This window comes from Herpailurus yagouaroundi, unplaced genomic scaffold (assembly GCF_014898765.1).
Source record: "Herpailurus yagouaroundi ecotype Mexico unplaced genomic scaffold, PumYag 193, whole genome shotgun sequence".
Classification (NCBI taxonomy): domain Eukaryota; kingdom Metazoa; phylum Chordata; class Mammalia; order Carnivora; family Felidae; genus Herpailurus; species Herpailurus yagouaroundi.
Genome location: NW_024412424.1, coordinates 1494884 through 1520683, shown reverse-complemented (window position 1 = coordinate 1520683; position 25800 = coordinate 1494884). Strand labels below are relative to the sequence as shown.

Below are 25800 nucleotides of genomic sequence, written 5' to 3'. Positions count from 1 at the left end.
ACCAAGAGCTGGACGCTCAACTGACTCAGCCACCCAGGCGCCCCGGTATGTTTAAATTAAATAAACCAAGGCACGTACATTGTTATGTTAGACATAATGCTGTCGCAGGCTTCGCGGACCATAGTGTAGCGTAACCATAACCCTAAATATACCGGAAAACCAAAAAAAATCATTTGACACGGTTTATTGCAAACGGGTCTGGAACCGAACCCGCGGTATTTCTGAGGGATGCCTGTACCACCCGCTGGGTGACTCAGAACAGGACTGGATTCACTCTCAGCTCCGGGAGCCAGAAATCCAAAGTCAAGGTTCAACAGGGTTGGTTCCTTCAGGAGGCTCTGGGGGAGCCCGTCCTGTAGACACATCCCCGTGCTCCCTGCTTCCGTCTTCACAGGGCTTTTTCCTGCGTCTCTATTTCTGCCTCTCCTGTCTTCTGAGCACATCAGTCCTTGGATCTCGGTCCTCCCTTATTCCGCGATGATCTCATCTGGACGTCTTCCGCATAATTGAATCTGCAAAGACCCTTGTTCCGCCTAAGGTCCCATTTTGGGGTTCCAGGTGGCCATGAATGGGGGGGGGGTCACTGTCCATCCGGTATAGCGCTCCCTTCTGTTCTAAGTTGCAAACCTTGCTGCTCTCCAGATCTTTCTTTCCTCCGGGCCTCAGCGGCTCTGCCCACACTGTCTCCACCACCTGATCCGGGGCGGCCCGTCGTCCTTGCCCGCCTGGACGGTGCCCACCTCCCGGTCTGCCTGCTTCCTCCCTGGACCCTACAGACCACCCACTGCCCATGTCCCCTTGCGTCCCAGCCCCGCTCACACCGCCCATGCCCCCCCTGCTGCCCTGGCAGCAAGGCCAGACCCCCAGGGTGGCCCGAGTGGCCGCCTCCCCTCCCTCCCCTGCCCCCTTGCTCTTCTGTTCTCTGAGCACACCAAGCTCTTGTGGCATCGTGCCCACCCCCGGGGACAGAGGGTGCTGCCTCGAGATGGTGCACGTCACCGACCACCCAGGCGTGATGGGTATGTGAGCAGGGGTGACAAAGAGGTGACGTCAGGGAGCGAGAGGAATAGAGTGGAGGTTTCGGTCGCACCCGTGGAGTGGGGTTGCGCATCTCCGGTTGTGGGTGGTGGGGCAGTTTCCAGAGCCTCGGCTGTGAGCGTGGGACAGTTTTGGCCCCCCCGGTTGGGAGTATTACATCACGTGGAGGTCCCACGGTAGGACGAGGCCCAGTCCCAGCGGCTCGCCAGGATGCCGACCCCTCCCTTTGCCCCGCAGGCTACCAGCGGCAGCTGACCTACAGGCACCGGGACGGCTCCTACAGCGCCTTCGGGGATCGGGACGCATCGGGGAGCATGTGGTGAGTCCCCATTCCGGGGGGCATGGCCGCGGGGTCTCTCCACCTCCCCTCCCACCCCAGAACCACAGCCTCACGCGCAGCACAGCAGGGCCAGGACGCTCGGGGCCAGATCCCCGACGCTCGGGGCCAGATCCCCGGGGTGGCCGGGGGGCCTGGCTGGGAATTGGAGACAGCCGTGGCCCCTGCTCCCCCGGGATTCAGAGGGCAGGTGTGCTGGGCCCCGGGTGCGGCGAGGGGGGGGTTCTGCTGCTGTTGCCGCAGTGCCCCAAGCGGAGCCCCTGCCCTCCAGCCCCTCGGGAGCAGGTCCTGGGCGTTCTGGTCTCTTCAGAGACCACTGGACCCAGAAATGGGGGTGACCCGGAGTAGGAAGGGGGTGGGCTGGGAGAGGCCATACCACCGCCTGGAGGCTGAAGTCGGGGGAGTGTGTGGGCACAGCAGCCTGGGGCCTGGTTTCCCTTTGGCTTTTGGGGCGTCCAGGGCAGGGATGGGGCTTCAGGGTCCCGGAGGGAGAGTGGCCGGGACCAGCGGACTCCTGGGGCAGGCACGCACAGGTTTTAGGGTATGGGGCTATTTCGCATTTTGGCGATTCACGTCAACAGAGCCCGGAGCCACCACTTGAGTTTCTTTCTTTTCCTTTCCTTTTCCTTTTCCTTTCTTTTTTAGTTTTGGTAAAGTACACAAACAAAAGTTATCATCTTCACCATCTTAAGCATCCAGTGCGGTGACATCGAGTACATTCACCCTCTCGTACGGTCGTTACTGTCCGTCTCTGTCCGTCTCCCCAGAACTCTTTTTGAAAAAACTTTTTGTTTTTTTTTTTAATGTTTCTTTAATTTTGAGAGAGATAGAGAGACAGAGCACGAGCAGGGGAGGGGAAGAGAGACAGGGAGGCACAGAATCGGAAGCAGGCTGCAGGCTCCGAGCTGTCAGCACAGAGCCCGACACGGGGCTCGAACCCACGAGCCGCGAGATCATGACCTGAGCTGCAGTCGGACGCTCAACCGACTGAACCACCCAGGCGCCCCTGAGAAAACTTTTTGTTAATGCTTATTTTTGAGAGAGAAAGAGTGTGAGTGGGGGAGGGGCAGAGAGAGAGAGAGAGAAAGACACAGAATCGGAAGAGGCTCCAGGCTCCGAGCTGTCAGCACAGAGCCCGACGGGGGGCTCGAACCCACGAGCCGCGAGATCATGACCTGAGCTGAAGTCAGATGCTTAACTGACTGAGCCCCCCAGGCACCCCGCGTTGTGCTTTTATGAGACTGCGAGCGTGTGCTCGAGATTCACGCACGCTGAGCAGGTGTCAAAGTTTCTTTCCCTCTTAAGGCCGGGCAATAAATATCTGGCTGTATGGATACGCCCGGTTTTGTTACTCTGTTCATCAGTCTGGACAGCTGGGGGGGCTCCCATGGTGTCTAGGGCCACAGGGCTGCTGGGAACACGGGTGCACAAATATCTCCTTGAGACCCCGCTTTCGTATTTGGGGATATCCCCAGAAGTGGGACCGCCGGGTCGCATGGGAACGCCACCTGCAGCCTGTCAGGGAACCGCTGACCATTTTCTTCTGCCCCACCACTTCCTGTTTCTTTAGCAGCACACAGGGCTCCGGTCCCTCCACATTCTTGCCAACACTTGTTGGTTTGTGCCGTTTGGACGACAGCCACCTGATGGGCGTGGCGGGGGGGAGCCACTGGGTTTTGAGGAGCGGGGACCGCGCCCCCGTCCTGAGTGGGGCATTCTCCCGCCGACAGTTCTATCGCTCGTCCCTCTCGGCTCCTTGGTTTCCATCCAGTGTTTCTCCCGCGATTATTTTTCACCCCCTCATTCATCCCTTGGTCCCATCAACTAAGTCACTCGGGTGCACCGTGACAGAGCGGGGAGGGGTGCGGGGTGGGCAAGGCACAGGCCGCAAAGCCAGGGATGGGCAACTGTGACCCAGAGGTGGGCTGTGGGGAGGCCAGGCGGGGGTCTTGAGGGTCCAGAGAGCCCATCCCAAAACGGGGGTGTCCGAGAGGCTTCCTCCGGGCAGAGGCACAGGGGCTGAGTGTTGAGACACAAGTGGGACCTCGTCCTGTGTAAACGGGAAGGGAAACGTGCCTAGACACGTAGCTGAGGCTAGTGGGTTGGCGGAACGTTACCAACTTCAAGCCACAGAAATCTGGCCGATAGGCAATTCTGAATGCCAGTTCACGCCACAGTGCTGGGGAGGCCACAGGGTTGGCTAGTCTGGCAGGCCCACAATGCATCGGGGCCCCGGGTCTTTCCTTGGGCCCCTGTGGGCTCTCTCAGCACAGTGGCTGCTCCCCTCATGGTGGCAAAATTGCAGCAGCTGCTCCCGGCATCACCGCATGTGCCCATTCTAAAGTCACTCTCTGGGCCAGGGACTGAAATGCCCCCAACTGTGGCTAGGTGGGGCCATCAGGCGTCTAAGCATCTAAGGCACCTGGCTGCAGGCTTCCAAGAAAGACTGGAGATCTCTATGGAAGACTGGGGGTCTCTCAGGGAGTGGCTGTGGAGGGGCAACAAGGAAGGTCTCCTGCATGTGGCAGGGGGAGGCAGGGCTGGACCAGTTCCCGGGAAGGCCTTGAGTGCCAGACCCTGGTGCTGCAGGGAGGCGGGCCTCTGTCATTGGGCCCTGCTGGGTGCCCACACACTTCCCTGGAGTGCTCACAACAGCCCCGAGAGGGCAAGCTGGACCCTCCTGTGTTACAGGGGAGGAAGCAGAGACTCGGGCAGTGCAGGGAGCGTGCACGGTTCCTCGGGGTGCCCACGGGAGGTGACCTTTTCTGCACCACCGTCCCCGACCCATGGCCCTCCCAGCCCCTGCCTCATCCTGTTTTAGGCTCACGGCCTTTGTCCTGAAGTCCTTTGCCCAGGCACGAAGCTTCATCTTCATCGACCCACAGGAGCTGGCGGCTGCCAAGGGCTGGATCATCCGGCAGCAGCGGGGGGATGGCTCCTTCCCGGCCGTGGGCAGGATCCTGAACAAGGACATCCAGGTGAGTGGCCTCTCCGCCTCCTTCTGGTGCCTTAGCCCTGCCCCCTCCCCCACTCCCCGGTGCTGTCTCGGGCCAGTAGGAGGTCAGGGGCTGTCCCCTCTGGCTCAGGGTGAGGCTCCAAAGTCCTCTTGCAGGGTGGGATCCACGGCACAGTCCCGTTGACGGCGTACGTGGTGGCTGCACTCCTGGAGACAGGCACTGCCTCGGAGGTGAGCACAGGGCGGCTGGGGGAGTGGCTGGGCAACGTCCCACCCCCGCAGGCCAGGCTGGCCGTCCTCGGGCAGGCTTTATATTTTCCTTGATGCCCTCCTTCCACTCTTTTTCATGCTTTCCTGTGGTCCCAGGATGCTCACCTTCTTGTAGCCCGGGCAGAGGATTGAGAGGGTCCTGTGACAATCGTGCGGGGGGGGGGGTGGTGTGGAGGTGATGTATCCTGAGTACAAGACGTCCCAGGACTATCTGACACCCCGGGAGCCTGTTTGGGGCTACATCACGTTCCTGGCTAGTGACCCATGGGCTCACTTCCGGGAGTCCTATACCAAAATTTGTGAAATTTTTTTGGGGGGAAGGGTCTAGAACCTCCATTTACAGTGGGTACTGGAGCCAGTCAAGGTGTAGTTGTCCCCAGGGACTGGAGAGCCATTGTTGCTTCTGTGAAGCGGGGTGCGTATAACACGTTCCCTGCGGTGAGGGCGTCCCTGGTGGACCCCAATCCTGGGAGTAGGGACCCCACCATTCCTAACATCTGTATCGGTTCTACATCCCCTGGTGACGAACTGCGAATTGTGGCTTTTCTCAGAATTCGTGGCCTCCCAATCCAGATTTAACCTCTGGGTCTAGGGTTTGCCGTGACCTAAGATCTTCTAGGTCCTGTGCACTTTGCCTGGAGGGCCCCTTGCCCCGCGTTAAAGGGCTGAATCGTGTCTCCCCGAAATGTATATCCTGAAATCCTAATCCCCTGTCTTAGCCAGCTCGGGCCGCCGAAACAAAATACCACAGTCCAGGAGGCTTAAACCACAGACGTTTACTTCCCATAGTTCTGGAAACTGGGAAACCCAAGTCAAGGTTCTGTTTGAGTCAGTCCTTGGTGAGGGCTCTCTTCCTGCCTTGTAGACAGCCACCTTCCCGCTGTGTCCACACATGGCCTTTCCTTGGTACGCACGTGTGGAGAGAGAGGGAGTTCTGGTGTCTCTTCCTTTTTGTGTAAGGACCCTAAGCCCATTGTGGGGGCTCCACCCTCAGAAGCTCAGCTAAACGTAATCACATCCCAAAGGCCCCGCCTCCTAACACCGTCACATTGGGGTAGCGCTTCAACGTATTGTGGTGGGGGGCCCAGACAGCACCCCCATACCTCGGAATGTGATTAGGGCCTTTGAAGAGGTAAATCAAGTTCAAATGAGGCCATCAGGATGGGTCCTAATCCAATATGACTGGCGTCCTCATACAAAGGGGGTTGGACACAGACACACACGCACAGGCAAGACGACGTGGAGACACAGGGAGAAGACAGCCGGCTGCAAGCCCGGGAGAGGCCTGGGACAGCCTCTTCCCTCAGTGGCCCACACCGTGACCTCAGACTTCCGGTCTCCAGATCTGTGACACCATGTCTTTTTTTTTACTGTTTAAGCCACCCACTTTGTGGCACTTTGTTACACAGCCATTGCAAACTCATACATACTGCGTCTAGGATGGCCAGCGGTCCTGAGGGAGTCCCAGGACCGGGGAGGGGGGCTGGTGAGTGCCTGCACCTCTGAGGCCGAGGGACCCCGGCCCCTCCGCATCCCCTGAGGCGGGCCCCTCCTGTCTCCTCTGGCTCTGCTCCTTCTTCCAGTTAAAGGGACTTCCAGGTCATTCGGACCCTGTCACACGTTTCGAGCTGTGTCACGTGTGTCTTCATTCACTCCGGACTCTGAAGGCCCCTGTGCCCTAGGCTGGATCGTGGCCCCTGGATCAGGGTCCGGGCTGCTGTAGCAAGTACCACAAACTGGCTTCAGACAGCACGAGTTTATTCTCTCACAGTCCTGGAGGCCATACGTCTGAGGTCCAGGTGTCAGCAAGGCTGTGCTCCTTCCGAAGGCTCTAAGGAAGGTCCTTCTAGGCCTCTCCAGCTTCTGGAGGCCCCAGGCATTTCTAGTCTTGTGGCCACGTCACTCCAGTGTCTGCCTCTGTCTCTGCATGGCCCTGTGCCTGCGTCTCTGTGTCCTCTCCTATGGGGACATGGTCCTAACTGCAGTGTGTCGAGGCCCCAGGAGGTACATGGTATATCTCAACGCCCCAGTTTCCATACTTTGTCCTGATCTAAAGATGGAGAGCTTTGGGAGAGCATGCTTTCTGAGATCTTAACAATCTAAAGCAGACATATCTTTTTTTGAGAGAGAAAGCTGGAGTGGGAGAGGGGCAGAGACAGAGAATCCCAAGTGAGCCCCACACAGCACAGAGCCCAGTGCGGGGCTCGAACTCACAGAACCGTGAGATCGTGACCTGAGCCAAAATCAAGAGCCAGACGCTGAGCCAGCTGCACCAACCAGGCGGCCTAAAAGCAGAGTTATCTTAACGCCATGGCTCCATCGGTGCCCACGGGAACACCGTTGCTCATTTATCAAATTCACGAATGCTTCTAATCACTCATTTTTTTCCATTTAACCAATATGCTTGGGCAGCTTCTCTGCATCAAGCCCCCGCTGGACAGCGGACTCAGTTTCTGTCCTCCAGTGGCTCACATTAGGGCTGGGGGAGAAGCATGATCAGGGTTGGTGGGCTTCCTGGAGGAGGCAACACTTGAAGTGAGGCCTGGAGGATGAAGTGGGCCTGGGCAGGGGTTCTTAAAAGCCAGCCTGGTGAAGGGGTGGGTGGGACAGGGTGGTCAGGGCTCTGCCTGATTCCCCCAGTACTTCTCTGGGTTGATACACTGTGCTCAGACCTCATTCGGAAGAAAGCTGGCACCAACAGAAAGGGGATGGGGTTTTGAAAGCCAGGTCCGCACGCTGCGGGAGCCCTAGAAGGAGGCAGAATGAGAGTCTGGGAGCTCTCCCTAGGTGCGCCCTGGGAACCTGCGGGTGGGCAGGTGGGTGGGGGAACAGAGCAGCCTCGCAGGGCTCCACTCCCCACCCCATCCCGCAGGAGGAGAGGGGCGCCATTGCCAGAGCGAGGCACTTCCTGGAGTCCAGTGTGCCCTTGGCCGCCGACCCCTACAGCAGTGCCCTGACCACCTACGCGCTGACCCTGCTCCGCAGCCCAGCAGCCCCCGCAGCGCTGCGAAAACTCCGCAGCCTGGCCATCACGCAGAGTAGGTGGCTCCTGATCGCCACCCCAGAGGCCACCGTGGGGCCCGCCCACCGTGCATCTCCCTAAACGGTTCATGAACACACGCATGGAGCTAAGGAGGCACCCTTTGCTCAGTCTGTTTTGTTTGTTATTCGTTGTTGCATCCAGCGGCTCCACTTAATGAAGTGGCTTGAGCCCGTGTGTCATTTTTCTCCCTTGTGGAATAGGGGATAGCCCAGAGGGCAGTAGAGAACGCCCCAGGCTTCCTGGAGACCAACCCCCGGACAGGGTGCTGGGAGGCAGGGAGGGCCCCCCTGCCTTCCATCGCCGGGTGAACCTCGGGGAGGAAGCCGTTTCTGTCTGCAGGATGTTGGTCTCTCCACCCACAAAATGACTACTCACTGTGCTTGGGGAGCCCCAGTCGTGGAGACCTCTCAAACCAAGCCCCCTCCCGGCCCTCATCCCACTACCCGCCCCCCACCCTCCCCAGCAGCTTTTCTGCTCATGATGTCACCTGAGAAATGCTTTCATTGCTAAGAAGAAAAACAAACAAACATTAAGCAGAATTCTGAAACTACCCGATTGGATGACAGTGTCTATTTAGGACTAACTGCTTGAGATCCGGGGCAGGGAGCACGGATTTCTCTGTGGTCCGAGGGCCTTTTACATCACACACGAACTCAGAATCCTTGGAGCCTTACCAGGTAGCAAGCGGCTTCCTCGGTCCTGAGTAGGGATGGCTGGAGCCGCATCAGGGACCCGTCAGGAGGGAGGCCACCGATGTCTTCCAGGGGTACAGGAGGGACTGGGTCCGTCATGTAGTTGCAGATCTGAGACAGCCCCAAGGCCCTTCCTGTCCCAGCCATCTGCCCCTGGCACCCTACTCCCCTGGGGTCCACCCCCCGCCCCCGCCACGTCTCTCCTCGAGACCCATATGCACTGACACTCACCGCGGGATGCCAGGCTGCACACTTAATTGGGTTGTGGCCCCTGACCTGTCCTGGCCCTGCAGATGGGGTCACCCACTGGAGCCTGACGGGTTCCCGGGACGTGGACAAGGATGCATTCCTGAGCTTCAGCGATGGGGTCTCTCAGTCAGGTACTGGCCCCCTGCTTTGGGTGCTGGGTGCTGGGTCCCGCCATCGGAAGGGCCCCAGCCAGCCTTGTCCATCGCAGTGGTCTCAGCCGAGGTGGAAATGACGGCCTATGCCCTGCTGACCTACACCCTCCTGGGTGATGTGGCCACGGCCCTGCCCGTGGTGAAGTGGCTGTCCCAGCAGCGGAACGCGCTCGGGGGCTTCTCCTCTACTCAGGTGAGTTGAGCAGGGCCAAGAGGAAGGGGCTCAGGTCCCAGCGGGGTCGCTGAGGCCCAGGCTCAGGGCTCAGAGTTCGCCAGGAAGCCACCACGTGCTTCAAGTCCCAAGGCGGCTCCTGGAGATGAGGAGTCCAAGAGAAGGCAGGGGGTGGGGCCTGAGGGACAGATGCACCCGGCTTTGGGACAGGGACCCAGCCTCTGCTTCTGTGGGCATGCCCGCCTGTTATCAGGGCCCCCAGGCCATGGATGTCTGTCTGCTGCAGATTCACTCTCCATTCCACCCACTTGGGTCTCCGGCCTTCAGAGAGGGTCCATGGTGCCCCCAGTTTGGGCCAGACCTCTGGGGATGGGGGGGGGTGGGGCAGGGAGCAGGGAGGGACACTGCTGGCTGGCCCATTCCCGGGGCTGACAGCACCTCCTGCTGTGTCCCCAGGACACTTGTGTGGCTCTTCAGGCCTTGGCAGACTATGCCGTCTTGTCATATGCCGGTAACGTCAACCTCACCGTCTCCCTGGCTTCCACCAACCTGGACTACCAGGAAACTTTCGAACTGCACGCGGCCAACCAGAAGCTTCTGCAGACCGCGGCGGTGTGTATTCCTGGACCAGGGCTTGGGGGGCAGTGCTGGAGGCCCCTCCCCCCTGCCTGCCACACCCCCTCGTGTGTCTGCAGAGGGTGTCACGGCGTCTTCTCTCTTCAGATCCCCAGCCTCCCCACGGGGCTGTTCGTGAGCGCCAAGGGCGAAGGCTGCTGCCTGATGCAGGTGGGGCTTCAGGGAGGGAGATCGGGCACTCGCTGGGGCTTCTGGAACCTGGGGACGCCCCGAAGGGCAGGCTGGGAGCTCCAAGCTCAGTGGCGGGCCAGGCTGAGTGGGATGGAGGTGTGTGGCTGAGAGAGACCCCCGGACAGACTGTCTGACCCCCGTTATGCAGCCCAGCCTGACCAAGGCAGGTGGCCATGCATTCTCTCGAGTGTGGGTCCCCCCCCCCACAAGAAAATCCATTTGCTCCTCAATCCAGTGGTCTCTGACCATAAGCAGACGCCCTCCCCCGCCCCCAGGGTTTGCCCAGTGCTTCAAGTGTGTTCTCCCTGCTGCTGTCTGAACCAGGATGTGCCCCCCTCCCCCGGACCCAGCCTGCCCCCCCCCCCAGCTCCTCGGTCACCAGGCCCTGGGATTTAGCTGCACTCTGGGCTGGGGCAGGCCAGCCTGCGGGCTCTGGCTGGTGGTCAGAGGGCAAGTCTGCCTGGAGACCCTGAAAACCTCAGCTTCCCCATCTCTACAATGGGAGCCCAGACGACACAGCGGAGAGGTGGGAGAGGCCTGGAGGCTGTTGGACCTGGGCTTGACACGCGTGAAAATGGGGTGACGGTCATATCTGCACCCACTTGGGCACTTGCAGGGCTAAACGAAGTAACAGTTGTCCCCACATCTGCCATTCATGCCACTTTTGTCATCGTTCTGGCCATGGCCCTGCCTCTCCCCTCCCCCAACCCCAGGTTCCCTAAGCTTCGGTCCTCCCACACCGCCCCCCCCCCCAGATTGATGTCACCTACAATGTGCCAGACCCGGTGGCCAAACCGGCCTTCCAGCTGCTCGTGAGCCTCCGGGAGCCCGAGGCTGAGCAGCGGCGGACCCCCGCTCCCGCCTCCTCGGCCGATGATGACGACCCAGCAGCCGACCAACATCACCAGGAGTATCAGGTGACCCTGGAGGTGTGCACCAGGTAAGGCCACCTCCCCTCGGCCAACACTCCTGCCTGGGCCTCAGAGGAGGGCCATATCAGAGGAAGACAGCTCCTCCCAGGCCCAGGGTGCTGAGCAGGTGCTCAGGGTTGGTGTTTTGGGTCAGTCTGAGCCTGTGGATTGTGATGCTATCAGCTGGCATGCCTGGGGCACGCACTTGCTCCCTACTACATTTCCCACTGCTGTGGCCGGACCAGCCCTTGTGGCTTTTGTTACAGTTGCAAGATACCCTCGGCAACAACTCTTAGGGAACTTTGAGGGACAAGGTTCATGACTTATTGGTCCTGGAAGTTACACAGCATTCCTGGGGCCAGACAGCAAGGTCACAGGTACAGAGAGAAAAAGTATGCACCTGGGGCTCTGCCTTGACTGGGGTAGAGGGAAGGGATCTAAGGTTTTGCCAGTCCATTCTCATATTTTTAATGTTTATTGATTTATTTTGAGAGAGCACGCGTGTGAACAAGTAGGGGAAGGGCAGAGAGAAAGAGAGGGGCGGAGGGAGAGGGAGAGAGAGAATCCCAAGCTGGCTCCGTGCTGTCAGAGCAGAGCCCGACGCGGGGCTCGAACTCACAACCGTGAGATCATCGTAACCTGAGCCGAAATCAAGAGTCGGACACGTCAGCCCTGTCAGTCCACTCTTTTTTGGCGAATTTAAAATTAAGGGCAGGAGTTAGGGAGCAGGAAGGGAAAAGCAGGTTAGTTATCTCGGTTGCCCAGGGTTTTCTAAAGGGGGAACTTCATGTGTGTGGGGCGCCTGACTCCTTGTCTAGTTGTTGAATCTAGCAGCCGTGTCAAACAGCTGGTGGTACGTTTATCTGAGATGGGTATCTTTGACGTGGATGCTTTTGCAAGCAAGTGCTTAATGTCAGGCACTTAACACTGCAGATGGTTTTTGAATGAGAGAAGGAAACAGAAGCTTCCAAATGGATGCAGCAGACCCCAGTGACAGGTGAGGCAGGTGGCCCAGGTGGGGACAGCTGTTTGTGGCCCCTGCCCGACTCACCAGAGCCTCAGGCCTCTCAGTTTCCCGAGGGTGACCCCAGGACCAGGTCACAGGGGTCCTCAGGGGGGGGCTCGGGCAGCTGCCCTCAGAGGATGCTCGTTGCCATGGTGACAATACGGGAGCCCAAAGGTGGATGGTTGCCATGGCATCCAAAGCCCACTGGGGCTGCCAAGGCCACTCTCCCATGACCCTCAATCTGCCATCAGCTGGGGTAGGGGGAGCAGGAAGCAGGCAGACTGGCCCAACTCTGGCCCCATTAGGCCTGCTGGGGACATGCCTGGGCTCCCATGGCCCTATGTAGCTGGGGACATCTCTGTTCCTCTCTCGGATGTATGTGTGCCATCCAGATATGGGCTTGCTCAGGCCTCACCCCAACAGGAAGCCTCCCCATCCTCCCCAGGGGCTGCGGCCACCATGGCCCCTTGGGCCCAGAGTCTACCGGTTCCCCTCTGAATATCAGTCACCTTCCTTGTCACCAGCACGCGGCACTGGGAGGGCCTGGCACGTAGCAGGCCCCAGAGGTCAATTGGGCATACCCCGTGTCACAGAAGGGGAAACTGAGGACAAGCACTGGGGAGTGACTGGGTATCCCCAGTCACCTGGGCTCCCATGGCCCCACGGAAACTGCTTCCTGTGCTGGGGACACAGCACGGGGTTCGGGGCAAGCACAACCCAGAGTCAGTAGACCTGGGTCAGGCCCAGAACCCTCGGCAGGGCCCTCTCCTTATGATCTTAGGGTCTCAACTGTGAAACGGGCTGACCAGCGACCTGTGTTTGTACAAATGGGCCACCCAGCCAGGCCTAGGGCGGGTTCGCCCAGGACTTGAGGCGTGGGGATTGTGGCGGGGGGGCACAGAGGGGGCCACGGATTCCACCGTGGGGCTTGAGCTCGAGGGCCTGCGTCTCTCCTCTCGTTGGAAGGTGGCTGCATGCGGGGTCCTCCAATATGGCTGTCCTGGACGTGCCCTTGCTCTCAGGCTTCCGGGTGGACATCGAGAGCCTAGAGCAGGTGAGGTGGTGCCGGAAGGCGGAAGCTGGGCGGGGTCTCTAGCTGACCACCCTGACCAGGTTGCAAATTCCCAGCTCTTTTTTTTTTTTTTTTTTTTGGCCTGTCCGGGCAAAGTTGGTGCATTTGGGCTGGTCGCCTGCTGAGGGGCAGGTGGGGAGGGGGGGGGATCCAGGTGGTGGAGGAGGGATTCAGCAAATATGGGTGTGCTTTAGGGACAACATGGGGTGCCATAGGATGCCCTCCGCCCTCGTTCTCCGGAGACCTACCGCTACCCTCAAACTCAAGAGAGACGAGCCCCATGCCCCCTTTTGTGCGAGGGAGACACAAAAAGGGGGGTGCTGTCTTGCCCGAGGCCGGAGGAGGCCTGCAGTGTAGGGAGGATGGAGAAGGAAAGGCAGGGGGTGGGGGCGATCAGGGAGGCTGGGAAGAGGCAGGGTAAGGAGAAGGGCCAGCACAGAAGCCTTGGTTTTATGGATCAACCACGGAATTCCCAGGCTGGAGGGTGTTACATGTTGTAGATGAGGTAAAAGCAGGTGGCAGGGCCCAGCTGGGCACCTAGGGTTGCCTTGGGTTGGGGCTGGATCAAGGGAGGCTGCAGGAAGGGGAGGGAAGGCGGGAGCTCGGGGTACCTTCTCCTGGGTTCAGGGGTCACACTGACCTCCATCCCCTGGGCCCGGTCCATGGCGACTTGCTGGACAACCATAGGCAAGCCTCCAGCCTCTGGGGCTTCGGCTTCCTTCCGGAACTGGCCCACCTCCCACTGACCAGCGTAGGCCCCACGAAGACCGGGGAGGAAGCAAGCACTGGGGACAGGGGCTGGGTGGACCCTGACCTCTGGCTTCCTCGCCAGCTGCTCTCTGACAAGCATTTCACGCTGAAGAGGTACGAGGTGGCTGGACGCAGAGTCCTCTTCTACTTTGATGAGGTACCGGCAGTGGGGTGGGGTGGGGGCGGGGCAGGGGTGGAGGCACCGACCGCACCCCAATTAGTGAGGGCAGAGCTGTCCTGGCCCGGTGTGGTTCCTGCACGAGGGCAATAATAAATCCAGGCAGAGCTGGCACAGCTGGTGGCCTTGTGCCCCAGCCAGCTCAGCTCACGTTGGTGGGAAAAGTTGGGAGGGATGTGGAACGGTATTCAGGCAAAAAAAGGAATGAAGCACGGGTGCATGTGGATGAACCTGGAAAACATACTGGATGAAAGAAGCCAGACACGAAAAGGCTTCCTAGTGTATGATCTCATGCACATGAAATGTCCAGAACAGGTGAATCCATAGAGACAAAAAGCGGATTAGCGGATGCCAGGGGCTAGGGGAGGGGAGAGTGAAAGACCGGCAGAGATGTCTTTCCAGATAGGATGGAAGGACCCAGAGAATTGAGTGGAATCAGGTTCCTGTGTTTCACACACCCCGCTTGGTATCCCCCCGCCCCCCAAATCGGCCAGTTCTGGGCGCATGCTTTGAGGCAGAGCAGAGCCTAGGGGCCCTAGCTCATCCCTGAGCCTAGTGGCCCCAGCCCGGCCTGAGCCCGTCCGCTAACCCCGCAGATCCCCAGCCGGTGCCTGACCTGCGTGCGGTTCCGGGCGCTCCGTGAACATGTAGTGGGCAGGACGTCCGCGCTGCCTGTCTCTGTGTACGACTACTACGAGCCTGGTAGGCCCGCGCCCGCCCGCGTCCCCAGCTCAGTGCCTCGCCTTGTCACCCGTCATTTCGTCACTCTTGCCTCCCGCGTCCCGCAGCCTTTGAAGCCACGCGCTTCTACAATGTCAGCGTGCGCAGTCCACTTGCCCAGGAGCTGTGCGCAGGGCCCGCGTGCAATGAGGTGGAGCGCGCCCCGGCTCAGGGCCCCGGTGAGTGCGCGGGGCCACTGCCACCCCGACCGTCCTTTTGGAGCTCAGATCGGAGCGGGGAAGGGGGGGTCTCCAGGCAGAGGGGGACCGCTTGGTAAAGGCAGGAGAAGAGGGCAAGGTCAAGGGTGAGCATTGTGGGGGCGGGGCCGAGCAGAAGGTCGGTGGGCAGCGAGGAGGGGCGGGGCCGAGCGGGGTGTGGGCGGGCAGCGGAAAGGGGCGGGGCCGAGCGGGGAGGGAGGGCGCCCAAAGCAGAACCCGTACCTCTCTTCCGCCACAAAATAGAGGCGTAGCGACTGCAGGGCCTTGGCCGTGAACTCAGAGAGTGGCCGCAGCAAAGTGTTGGGCGGGGCTGGGAGGGGTCCTTCAGGGCCTTTTTCTTTATTTTTCAAGCATCTTGAAATGGGTTTAGATTGCTTTCGTTGATAAAATTTTGTTTTCGTAAGTAGTAAGCAAACACTTGAATGAAATTCTACCAAGTCAGGGCTCAGGGACTCCCAGTAACTGTCGGGCCCCAGTCCCCACCCAGTGGAAGGTAGTCCCTGCCCCCCGGGGACTTTTCCCTCACTCCAGGCCCGGTGGGAAGCGCAGACCAGATGGGGATTGGGGTCCCCCAGCCCCTGCCGACTTCGCCTCGCCCCCAGGCTGGTCCCCAGGCGAGCGGGGTCCTGCGGCCGCCCCAGAGGAGGGGGCGAAGATTACGCGCTGTGGCTGCCCCCGCGACTGTACCGCCCGCGGGGACCCTGTCTGCGGCTCTGATGGCATCGTCTACACCAGCGCCTGCCACCTGCAGGAGGCCGCCTGCCTAGGCCGCTCGAGATTGGAGCCCGCGCCCCCTGGCCACTGTGTCCTCGGTGAGGACCCACTCTGGATCCAGCCTGTGGGACCCCACCTCTCCCTGCATATAAATAGTGCATCACCCTATCTTTTTCATTACCTCTCCCTCCTCTCCATCACCTCCTCCTCCCCATCACCACCTCCCCTCTCCCCCCACCCCCTTCTAGCATCACTCTCTCCTCTTCCGTCCTTTCTTCTTCCCTTCCTCCCACCGCTTCTTCCTGAATCTCACAGTCCTGGATTCTCTGTCCCTGGTGCCCACAGCTTTCCCCACAACGGTGGCCTCTGCATCTCTCCAGTCTCTGTCTCTCTGTCTTTGGACTCGAGACCATCACCCTCTGTTCCTCAGGCGTTGTGTCCTCCCCGCCCCCCGCCTCTGGTTCCGTGTATCTGGGTTTCTGGGTCTCCTCAATCTTGCTGAGTCTCTCCTCACTCCCACCCGAAGCTTGCGCCTTTCTGCATCTACCCATCTGTGATCTCTGTGTCCTCTTCCCCCACCCTTGTGACCTCCCACCTCCTTCTGGCCCATATCTCTCTTCTGCAAGGTCCCTCTGGGCTGTCATCCAGACCCCTCCCCCCCTCCAGTGCCTTCCTACTGACTGAGTGCCCCTTCCTTTCAGAGCAGCTGACACCAGCCTCTGCATCATACAGTTACGACTATGACCCAGCCCCCCTGGACGCTGGGCGTGTGGCAGCTGCTCATGGCCATGAAGTGATAGACTTGGAGGGGGAGGCGGAGGACAGGTGAGAGCTGGACCCCCCCAATTCCCTCCCCTCACTTGCCCTGGACCTAGCGGGAAGGAGAGTGACTCATCGAGGGGTCCGCCTGCAGGTTTCCAGGAACGAAATGGGGGATCCGTTCTCTCCTGACCCCTCTCCCCACAGTCTACCCAACACACATCAGGGAACAGCTTGTATGAGCCTGGTGAGGCTGAGTCCTCCCAAGGACTGGACCCCAGGACAGGCCTGTCCATGAGGCCCACTGGGACTCTCTGTTAAAGAAAGAAATTATTCACGATGCTTGTTAAAGATGGGAAGGAAGACTTTATTCAAGGGAGAGAACTTGAATACGAGATAGGTAGCGGGACCATGCAGTGGGGTCTTGCAGTGGAGAGGAAGACCGGACCCAGCTCTACAAGAAAAAGTGGGGGTTTGTAGCCAAGGACCAGGATGGGGGGCAGTGGACGGAGAATTACGAACAGGAAACATCGGGATGAAGGGGGGATTTTGGCGGGACCCACCTAACAGTATTTCCGCTGAAGGCAGGCCAGGGTATCAGACTGCGCCCCAGGGGTGATGGGGAGGAAGGGGCCCATTAGATACCGAGAGTGATCAGATATGGGGGGGGGGGCGGGGGAGGATTCCAGCTTAAGCTAAGTAGCAGGGTTCTTGCCACAATTGGACAGTGCTGAGATGAACACAGAAGCCCAGAAGTTGAGGCCCAGCTGAAAAAGACTTTGGTCAGAGAATCTTCATCACTCCAGGGAAGGGAGGAGGAAGTGGGTGAGGCTGGGAAGGGGCGCTGGGCAGACTTCCTGGAGGAGGCGAATCTTTTGGTTCTAAGTTAACAGCAGGCTCCAGAGGTGTAAGCCACAGGTTGATTTTATCGGCTCAGCTATGTGCCAGCTCTCAGGGGTTGCTGAGCACCGTCAGGCCTGAGGCTGTGTCTGCCTGAGCCCCGGGTCTCTCCACTATACATCAGTGGCACAGGCTGGTTTCCACTCCCACACAGCAAACCCAGTGGGAATGCTTGTCCTTGGGCACCCACCAAAGTCTGGGAGGCTCGGTGTGGGGGTGGGGAGTGTCATCCCACACCAGGCCCTGGGGCATAGTCCGAGTGCATTTAATACAATCGTTGATAGGGCTGCTGGGGTTTCATGGCTGCTGTTTCAATACGTGTTCTGTTTTGTTCTCCACGTGCCTCCCTTTGGGTTTACTGAATATTTTTGGAGGCTTCCATTTGGATTCCGCTCTTCCTATTTTAGCATTCTTTTTTTTTAAATCTTTTTTGTTTATTTTTGAGAGGGAGAGAGAGAGAGAACGTGGGGTAGGGGCAGAGAGAGGGGGAGAAAGGCTCCATGGTGACACAGTGCAGAGCCCGATGCAGAGCTCGAACTCACAAACGGTGAGATCATGACCTGAGCCGAAATCCAGGTTCAGACGCTTAACCGACTGAGGTGCTTAACCAGGCACCCCAGCATCACTTTTTACTCGTAGCTTCGGGAATTATAATACATCCTTAAGTTTTTTTTTTTTTTTTTCAACGTTTATTTATTTTTGGGACAGAGAGAGACAGAGCATGAACGGGGGAGGGGCAGAGAGAGAGGGAGACACAGAATCGGAAACAGGCTCCAGGCTCCGAGCCATCAGCCCAGAGCCTGACGCGGGGCTCGAACTCACAGACCGCGAGATCGTGACCTGGCTGAAGTCGGACGCTTAACCGACTGCGCCACCCAGGCGCCCCAAGTTTGTTTTTTTAATGTTTATTTTTGAGAGACAGAGAGAGGACAGAGCCGTGAGCGGGGAGGGGCAGAGAGGGAGACAGACACAGAATCCCAAGCAGGCTCCATCCAGGCCGTGAGCCATCAGCACAGAGCCCGACGTGGGGCTTGAACTCACAAACCGCGAGATCGTGACCTGAGCCGAAGTCGGACGCTTAACCGATTGAGCCTCCTAGGCGCCCCTAGCATTACTTTTTACTCGTAGCTCCGGGGATTACAATATGCATCCTTAAACTTTTCGGTTTACTTGGTGAGAGTTCCGGACTGCTTCACCAAAAACCTAGCAACTTTGAAGCCATTTCTGTCCATGTGTGATCCTCACCCGCCCCTCATGTTGTAGTTGTCCTGTGCCCGGCTTTAAACTCTCCCAAGCATTGCCCACCCCTCCCTCCTGTATCTGCTAGCTGTCTCCAGTGCCCGCCCAGAGGTTGGCTTTTGTTTTTCTTTGGTTCGGGCGGGGGTGGGGGGTGGGGGAGGGAGGTAGTTATTAAACTTCTAAATCTGAGGTAATCCTAGTTTCCCACGCGGTTATCAGAGATAACACAGAGACCTCTCAGGTGCCCTTCACCCAGTCCCGCCTGCGGTGACATCCGGCAGATGAGTCTGAAGACAGCGTCATACCAGGAGACTGACGTCCATACCTCCTGTGTTCATAAGTCACCGCTTTGGCAATTGAGCCTGTGCTATTTCCCCGCACATAGGTTTGTGTCATCACCCCCATGGTCGACACAGAGCAGCTTCCCTTTCATAGTGGCGCCCACCTGGCCCCTGTCTGTAGTCTGTCGTTTCGGGGATGCTGTGTAAATGGAATCCTGTTGAGGTTGGCTTTTCTCACTCAGCAGAGTTCCCTTGCCGTCCGCCCACGCTGCTGCGTGTGGCGGGAGTGAACAACCTGTCCCATCACCGTGACCCGGTGGGGGTGGACAGGGTCCTGAGGGGCCGGGCCAGACCAAGGGCCTCCCAACCCCTCTCTAGGGACGATGCACCTGCCCCGGTGGGCAGAAGCGGCCAGGCTGAGCCGTGACGTGGAGGCAGGGTCTGCCAAGGGGACCTGGCCGCCCACGGTGTCTTTCTCTTTTTCTCTCTTCAGTCAGAGTGGCTTCTCTTCCTGACGCTCTGAGCAGGAGGACTTGGTCTGGCTGCGTGCTATCACTGTCCGGTCGCTGGAAGGGGGCCACTGATGGGAGAGCTCCCGTGACTCCCTGGTGGGCTGGCGGACCCCACCCCAGGTGACCCCAGCCTCCGAATGAACCTGATAAACAGAACACAGAGACCTGCCTCCATGGATGACGGGCCTCCCCCCAGCCCTCCCTCAACCGGAGGGTCGGCCTCGATCCCCCCCCACCTCCTCAGCTGCACCTGGGGCTGGGCACCCCCCCTCCTCAGGCCAGAGCAGCTCACGCTCCCCCAGAGGAGACGCTCCTCGGAAGGACCGGTGGCCAAAGGCCTGTGTCGGAGGAGACACGATGACATTTAGCCCAAATCAGGGACACAAAAAACACCCATCTCCTCATCACCCACTTCGAAGTGAAACAGTCCGCCTTTCTCCGAAATCGCAAAGCTGTGGCCCCCTTTGGGGCACCTGGGCCGCTGAGCCCCTGGACCTAGACCCCAAATGGTCCCATAACTGTTACAGTCCACACACACACCCCCTGTCTCACCCCGGGGGTCCCTGAATGTTCCGACTTGACGGCCTGCCAGCCCCTGAGGGCAAGCCAATGGCTCTGACCCAGGCACCTTCAGCTTCCTGCCTCCAGGGCTAGGTCGACTTCTCATCTCGGGGCCTCACCACCGCCTACTCCCCCCACCCCCGGACTCCTGATCGAGGGGACTGCCCTCTCCCAGCTCCACGACCAGACCTGCCTCCCCTGGGGGACCCTCCCAACTATCATCAGATTCCTCTTTGTAACCCGCAGGGGATGCCTTGTCTCTGTTTCCTCCTGCGCACTGTCTCCCCACCCCCTTGCGGTGGTATTTATTTCAACCCACGCTGCTCATCTCTGACCCCCACCAGGGACAGCACAGAGACCCTGAGGGTGCTGCCTGGCCAGTGGGTCCCCGTCTTGCAGTACCGGCCACTTCCCCTGCCCGTTCCTCCCACTCCCAGCCTACAAGGGACGGTTCCTGGGCCCTGGGCCCCTTTCCCGGTGGAGGCAGCTGGTGTAATAAAAGCTCCTTTCCAGAGTCACAGGCTTTGGCCTCCGGGGGGCAGCACTGAGGACTGGAGCCCCAGCTCCCTAGTTCCCTAGTCGACGGGCCCAGCCTTTCAGAGCAGGATGGGCGAGGAACGTTTCAGACACCTGCCCCCCAACCTAATGGTAGATTCCTGTGCATTTCTAAGACATTCTACCAGTGTAGAGAGGTCCCAGGTACCCTTCCCCAGCGGCAACATAATTGGAAAACTCCTACGTCATCAACCAGGCTATTGACGTGGATGTGCTTCACTAATCTTACACTTCCCCAGGTCCTGTGCACGTGAATGTGTCCTGGGGCTGCCTGCCCTCTGGCTCATTCTTCCCCAGACCAGAGACAATATGGGCCCCGGTGGGGAGCCCCGGTTTGGCCCCCACTTCCCTCTGCCTTGGGGAGCTTGCTTACCCCCAGACGCAGTGCCCCGTGGTGCTCTCTGGGAGGCAATGGCTGTCCTTCCCCATGTGGTGCCCTCCTCTAAGTCTGTTCAGAACGGCTCAGGCCCGGGGCAAACAGCTGGGGGTGGGGGGGTCACAGGGCTACAGCCCTCACCCCCCAGGCCCACACTATCCACCTTCCAGTCACCTGCGCATCTGATCCTGGAGTCGTGGGGGACATTAGCATCCAGAAGGGGTGCCTTGGGGTAAAGGGAAGGGGCGCCATCTGGCAGCGACAGTAGGAGACTTGAGTCCTGTGGATCCTGAGGAGTGGAATGGGGGCCTCCACGGTGATTATTCAGGAGACCGCAGCCCCAAACCCTGGAGCCCATGCCAGAGCTTGACCCGGGGCTTTTAGGAAGGAGGATGGCCCACCAGCCTTCTGGCGGGGGGGGGGGAGGGGGTGTCCCGCAGCAGGTGCAGGACAGCATTGGCCTTGCCTCCTCGGCCCCACCTTGGACAAGGTGGGGGGGGGGGGGCTGGCTGGGCCTGGGAATATTCATTAAACCCCTGTATTCGTTTCCTGGGGTTGCTGTAGCCAAATACCACAAAACAGGTGACTTAAAACGGTAGAACTTTATTCTCTGACGGTTCCGGAGGCCAGAAGTTTGAGATGCGGGCGTGGCCAGGGTTGGCTTCTTTTGGGGGCTCCACGGGAGAGTGACTCAGGCTGCTGTCCCGGCCTCTGTGGCCTCTGTCGGTCGTGGGGCTCCTTGGCTGTGGCTACGTACCCCCAGTGTCTGTCCTTGTGGTTGTATGGCCTTCTTCCCTGTGTGTATCTTTTCCCTCTTCTATTTATTTTCATTTTTTATTTTGATTTATTTGAGAGAGAGCAAGTGCGAGTGGGGGAGAAGGGCAGAGGGAGAGAGAGAGAAAGAGAATCTTGAGCAGGCTGCACTCTCAGTGTAGAGCCTGACGCAGGGCTTCATCCCGTGACCCGGGGATCATGACCCGAGCCAAAATCGAGTCGGCCGCTCAGCCGACCGAGCCACCCAGGCACCCCCCCCCCCACCCCGTCCCCTTCTTGCAAGGACACCAGGCCCACCAGACGACTATTTCCAAACAAGCTCACCTTCAGAGGTTCCCGGTGCCTGTCAACCGGGAGGGGCCCCGGTTCGACCCCGTGCCGCCCTCCATCTGACCCACCCACCTTCCAAGGGGCCATCACACGAGCGAGGTGGACCGGGTGCCAGTGCCCGGGGTGCCCCCCTCCCTGGAGGCCGTCGAGGCGCCTGGAGCCCAGCAGAGCAGCCCCTCCCGCACCTTGTCCCTGAACTCGGCAGACACGTAGTAGTAGACGAAGGGGTCCACGCAGCTGTTGAGGGTGCTGAGCGCCAGGCTGGGCACGTAGGCGGCATACAGGTTCCCCCAGGCGTCCGGGCCGGGGTCCGAGTAGTGCAACAGCAGCAGCGCGTTGCTGGGCACGAAGAAGGCCACGGCCGAGGCCAGCACCAGCGCCGTCAGCCTCCGCGCGGGCCTGTAGCGCCGGCCGCCGGCCGCCAGCGTGCACAGCGTGGCCCCGTAGCTCAGCAGCATGGCCAGCACGGGCAGGAAGCAGCCGAGCACGGCCAGGCAGATGAAGACGGGCCGCCAGTAGGAGGCCTGAGCGCCCACGGGCAGCACGTCGTGGCACAGCACGTGGTCCGAGTGCGGCAGGCGGAAGGTCTGCCGCTGCAGCGCCAGGGGCAGCGCCACGGCGAAGGCCGCCAGCCAGGCCACGGCGCAGAGCCCGGTGGCCAGGCGCCAGCCCCGCAGGGTGAGGGCCCGGAGCGGGTGCACCACGCCAAGGTAGCGGTCCAGGCTGATGGCGGCCAGCAGGAGCACGGAGCCGTACATGTGGCCGTACAGCCCGGCCGTGCTCAGGCGGCAGGCGGCCTCGCCGAAGGGCCAGTGCTGGCCCCGCAGGTGGTAGGCGACGCGCAGGGGCAGCGTGAAGGCCAGCAGGAGGTCGGCGACCGCCAGGTTCATCAGCAGCACGGTGGAGGGCAGCCGCGGCACCCGTGTGGCCAGCACCCACAGCGCCAGGCCGTTGGCGGGGAGCCCGACCAGCAGAGTCAGCCCGTAGAGCGCGGGCACCAGCCTCGTGGGCGCCCAGCCCAGCAGCAGCGCCCGAGAGCCGTCCGAGACCTCCACCTCGTCGCTGCTGTTGGCCCAGGGCCGGCCGGGGAAGCTGCGCAGTTTGGGCGGGAGAGGGGTCCCCTCCCGGGACCCGGTCGGGGGCCCCGGTGTGTCGGCTGCGGGGGGAAGGGGATGAGAGGCGTTGAGAGTCTAACCGCCACCCCCACTCCCCACCGCCCGGCCGGTGGTGCGGCTCCCGAGGGGGCCGGAGTCCAGGCCCCGGTTCTCAGGAGCCCCCAGCTCGGTGGGTCAGAGCTGGACACAGACGCCCCCGGCCCCGTGTGGGCCCAGGGCTGGGCTGGAGGCCCCTCTCCACCCCCCGCCCCCCCCCCCCGCCACCTATTTCCCCCTCATCGACTCTAGGCCTGCCCCTGGTCCCAAGACGGGGCCCACGGTCACTCACCATCACCTCCCCCCGTGCTCCCCAACTCGTCGTAAGTGAGGTGGGTCTGAGTGCCATCTTCCAGGCTGAACCCCAGCACCAGGGGCCACAGCAGCAGAAGTAGGCACATGCTCCGAGACGACACCGGCTGCTCTGGGCTGCGGCCGGCTGAGCTCGGGCTTCCTGCCCGGCTGGACCCCCACCCCCAGCTTCCTGAGTGCCAGTGGAGGAGTGGACGGGGCCTGGTGAGATAAACCAGCCCCTGCCCCCACAAGCCCATGGCAGGCTCCCGGTGGTGGCCCGAGGAGTCCCGGTGGCTGGGGTCACTCAGTGACGCACAGGTGCCTCATGGGGTCCAGGTGCCCGGCTGGCGGGACGGGGGAGGAAGCTCCGGGCTGCAGTCCCCGCCCCCTCAGCACCCGTTGGGCCCAGAAAGCCTCTGTGGGCCAAGTGGCCGCTTCCCGCCGTCTAGTCACATCTGCAGCCACCATTCCCACGACGGCCCTCTGGGTCGCATCCCCAGTTGAGGGCTCTTGGCCCTTCCCCCCCCCCTCACCTCCTGTCTGTGGCTGGCTGGCCCATAGCCCTGCCTCCCCAGGTCAGAGGTCGGAGCAGGTGAGTGATTCTCCCCAGGTCCTCGGTGCTTGTTGCTGCCTCACTCACACCCCTGCACTGTCCCCTGGGTGGGCGGGCACCAAGTGAGGTGCGGAGAGGGGAAGACACTCTTGTGAGTCTGGGGTCTGCTGAGGGGGTCTGAGGGGGTCTTGGTCCTCAGCCTGGACCCACGATGCTGACCACGTGCTACCCTGGGGTGCCTGCTTCTGGGAGGTGCCCATCCCTGGCTCTCGAAGCCCCTTCTGCTCCCATCCTGGCTCCACCTCCAGCCCCGGGGCCCCTGAGGATGGTCGTGGCCATATCTGAGCCTGAGAGTGGTGGCCGGGCCAGCCCAGGAGACAGGGCCTCCCCAGCCACCCCCCCCCCTCTGGCCCCTCCACGTCCCTGCACTGAGATGGGGCCCACTGTGCAGATGAAGACACTCAGAGGGGCTCAGAGGGGAGGGTAGTCCTCTCTTCTACACACAACCCCCCCCCCAGATGTCCCTCTAGGGAGAGGCCTCGACCATTGTGCCCTGGGGAGCTCCGCACTGGGGGTTCTTGACCTGTGCGGTCAGGGTCGGGCCACGGTGGCGGCAGGGGGGTGCGGTCTGAGAGCAGGGGGACCCTGAGGGGCGGTGGGGGTCAAGGGAGACGGAACAAACTAGGACTGGGAGAAGGAGTGTGATGTGGCCGTGTTCTGGTGTGGCGAGCCTTAATCTAGCCACACACTTGAGGTCGCAGGGACCAACCAGGAAGTGACTGAGCAGTCCTGGACAGAGTCAGTGCAGCTGAGGGTGAGATGCTGAGGTCCCTGCCCTCAGCCCGGGGTGGGGGGCGGGGGACCGAGGCCTGGAGAGTTCCCCCTGGGACAGGGTCTCAGCCAGGAGTCTCTTCCATTTCCAAGCTTTTCCCACCGGTACCAGTGACAAATTCAGCCCCATGCCTACGTCTCTTGGCAACTCATGACCCGTGTCACTCTCAGGGCGCAGGGAAACCCGGATGAGGACCCCCAGTGGCCCTGCAGGAGCAGAGCAGCGAGCCCGTATGGGGGGAGGCTGGGGGCTGGCAGCTGGGCAACTCTGGGGCAGGGCCGAGCCCTCAAGGGGGGAGGTTTGACTGTGTCTGGACATTGAAGGCAGGCACACACGTGCAGGAAGTGAGTGGCCTTACGGGGCATTCCCAGCAGCTCGGAGGCGGGGAGGCCCATCACGGGAAAAACCCGGTGCCAGCAGAAGGGGGCAGACCCCCCCCCACCCCCCGACACAGAAGGTGCAGGGCCACCTACCACAGCGAGGCACTTTCTGGGTGGGGTTGGGGGGCGGGGCTGGGGGCAGCTGCCTTTGGGGAGAAGGATTTGGGTGCCGACTTTCCCCCTTGTGCTTTTTTGTACTGTTGGAATCTTCTCTATCCTCTGCCCCTTTCCATAAAAACATTTTTGAACAATGTTCATTTTTGAGAGTGTGCACGAGTGGGGGAGGGGCAGAGAAAGCGGGGGGACAGAGGATCTGAAGCGGGCTCAGCGCTGACAGCGGAAAAACGTTTTTAAAAAGGCGGAATAGCAGCTTGAAAAAGGAAGGAAAATGTGACCCAAGCTACGCTACCATGGGGGTGGACCTCGAGGACACTGTCACTCATGCCGAGTGAGATAAGCCAGGCACGAAAGCATAAATACTGCGTGATCCCACCGATAGGAGGTCCCCCGAGTGGTCAGATTCATAGAGACAGGAAGTAGGGTGAGTGGCAGGGGCTGGGGGAGGAGGACGGGGAGCCAGTGGTTAATGGGGATAGAGTTCCATTTTGGAAGACGAAGGGTCCTGGAGATGGGTGGTGGGGCTGGTGGCCCAAAGCCCCTCAGCTGGACACGTACCATGGCTAACTTTTGTGCGTATTTTAATACAATGAAAAACTGATTTAAAATGGTGGGGGGGGAAAAAGCAGTCAGATCCGAGTCGGCAGCTGGTCCTGGATTTCTTCAGCTTCCAGCCCCGCCTGGACCCCCAGGAGCCCCCAGAGCCTGTCCTGGCCGGGCTCACGGTCTCGAGTGGAAGCTGGAGGTCAGTGCATCTCCTGACCAGTTAAGAGATGCCTCGGGTCCTCCCAATACTAACGCTTCTCGGGGTACCATCTTCGTGCAGATTGTGATTTATGCTGTGCTTTGGAGGCAGGTGGGTGCCCACCTGAAAAGCAAGTTGCTTTTCAGAACAATCGGC

General features: G+C 60.4%; 2 protein-coding genes across 7 annotated transcripts in view; one reads left to right on the top strand and one right to left on the bottom strand.

Annotated features, from left to right (window-relative positions):
- CPAMD8 (C3 and PZP like alpha-2-macroglobulin domain containing 8) overlaps positions 1–20052 on the top strand; it is an 82784-nt gene extending 62732 nt beyond the window's left edge. For 3 of the 5 annotated variants that reach the window (XR_005781440.1, XR_005781438.1, XR_005781437.1), the window contains 17 exons: positions 1276–1357; positions 4197–4353; positions 4488–4562; positions 7474–7639; positions 8630–8716; positions 8794–8930; positions 9366–9521; positions 9633–9695; positions 10472–10656; positions 12600–12687; positions 13538–13612; positions 14230–14335; positions 14422–14532; positions 15174–15383; positions 15987–16110; positions 18403–18568; positions 18958–20052. Coding sequence is in view for 1 of the 5 variants with exons in the window: in XM_040444838.1 (XP_040300772.1) it covers positions 1276–1357; positions 4197–4353; positions 4488–4562; positions 7474–7639; positions 8630–8716; positions 8794–8930; positions 9366–9521; positions 9633–9695; positions 10472–10656; positions 12600–12687; positions 13538–13612; positions 14230–14335; positions 14422–14532; positions 15174–15383; positions 15987–16110; positions 18958–18979 (1844 nt within the window). In the remaining 4 variants the exon portion in view is untranslated. The remainder of the gene's footprint in view (positions 1–1275; positions 1358–4196; positions 4354–4487; positions 4563–7473; positions 7640–8629; positions 8717–8793; positions 8931–9365; positions 9522–9632; positions 9696–10471; positions 10657–12599; positions 12688–13537; positions 13613–14229; positions 14336–14421; positions 14533–15173; positions 15384–15986; positions 16111–18402; positions 18569–18957) is intronic. The other 2 variants (XR_005781439.1, XM_040444838.1) reach the window with 2 other exon arrangements.
- A 999-nt stretch (positions 20053–21051) lies between these two features.
- Positions 21052–23348, bottom strand: F2RL3 (F2R like thrombin or trypsin receptor 3). 2 transcript variants are annotated; one of them, XM_040445573.1, is made up of 3 exons: positions 23016–23348; positions 21758–22728; positions 21052–21285 (listed from the first exon to the last, which is right to left on the bottom strand). In XM_040445573.1, the coding sequence occupies exons 1-3, from the start codon at positions 23272–23274 to the stop codon at positions 21160–21162; spliced, it is 1356 nt and encodes a 451-aa protein (XP_040301507.1). In that variant the 5' UTR covers positions 23275–23348; the 3' UTR covers positions 21052–21159. The 2 variants fall into 2 exon arrangements, with proteins under 2 accessions (XP_040301507.1, XP_040301508.1); XM_040445574.1 differs by lacking the exon at positions 21052–21285 and having other exon boundaries at positions 21440–22728.
- Between the last annotated feature and the right edge of the window lie 2452 nt (positions 23349–25800).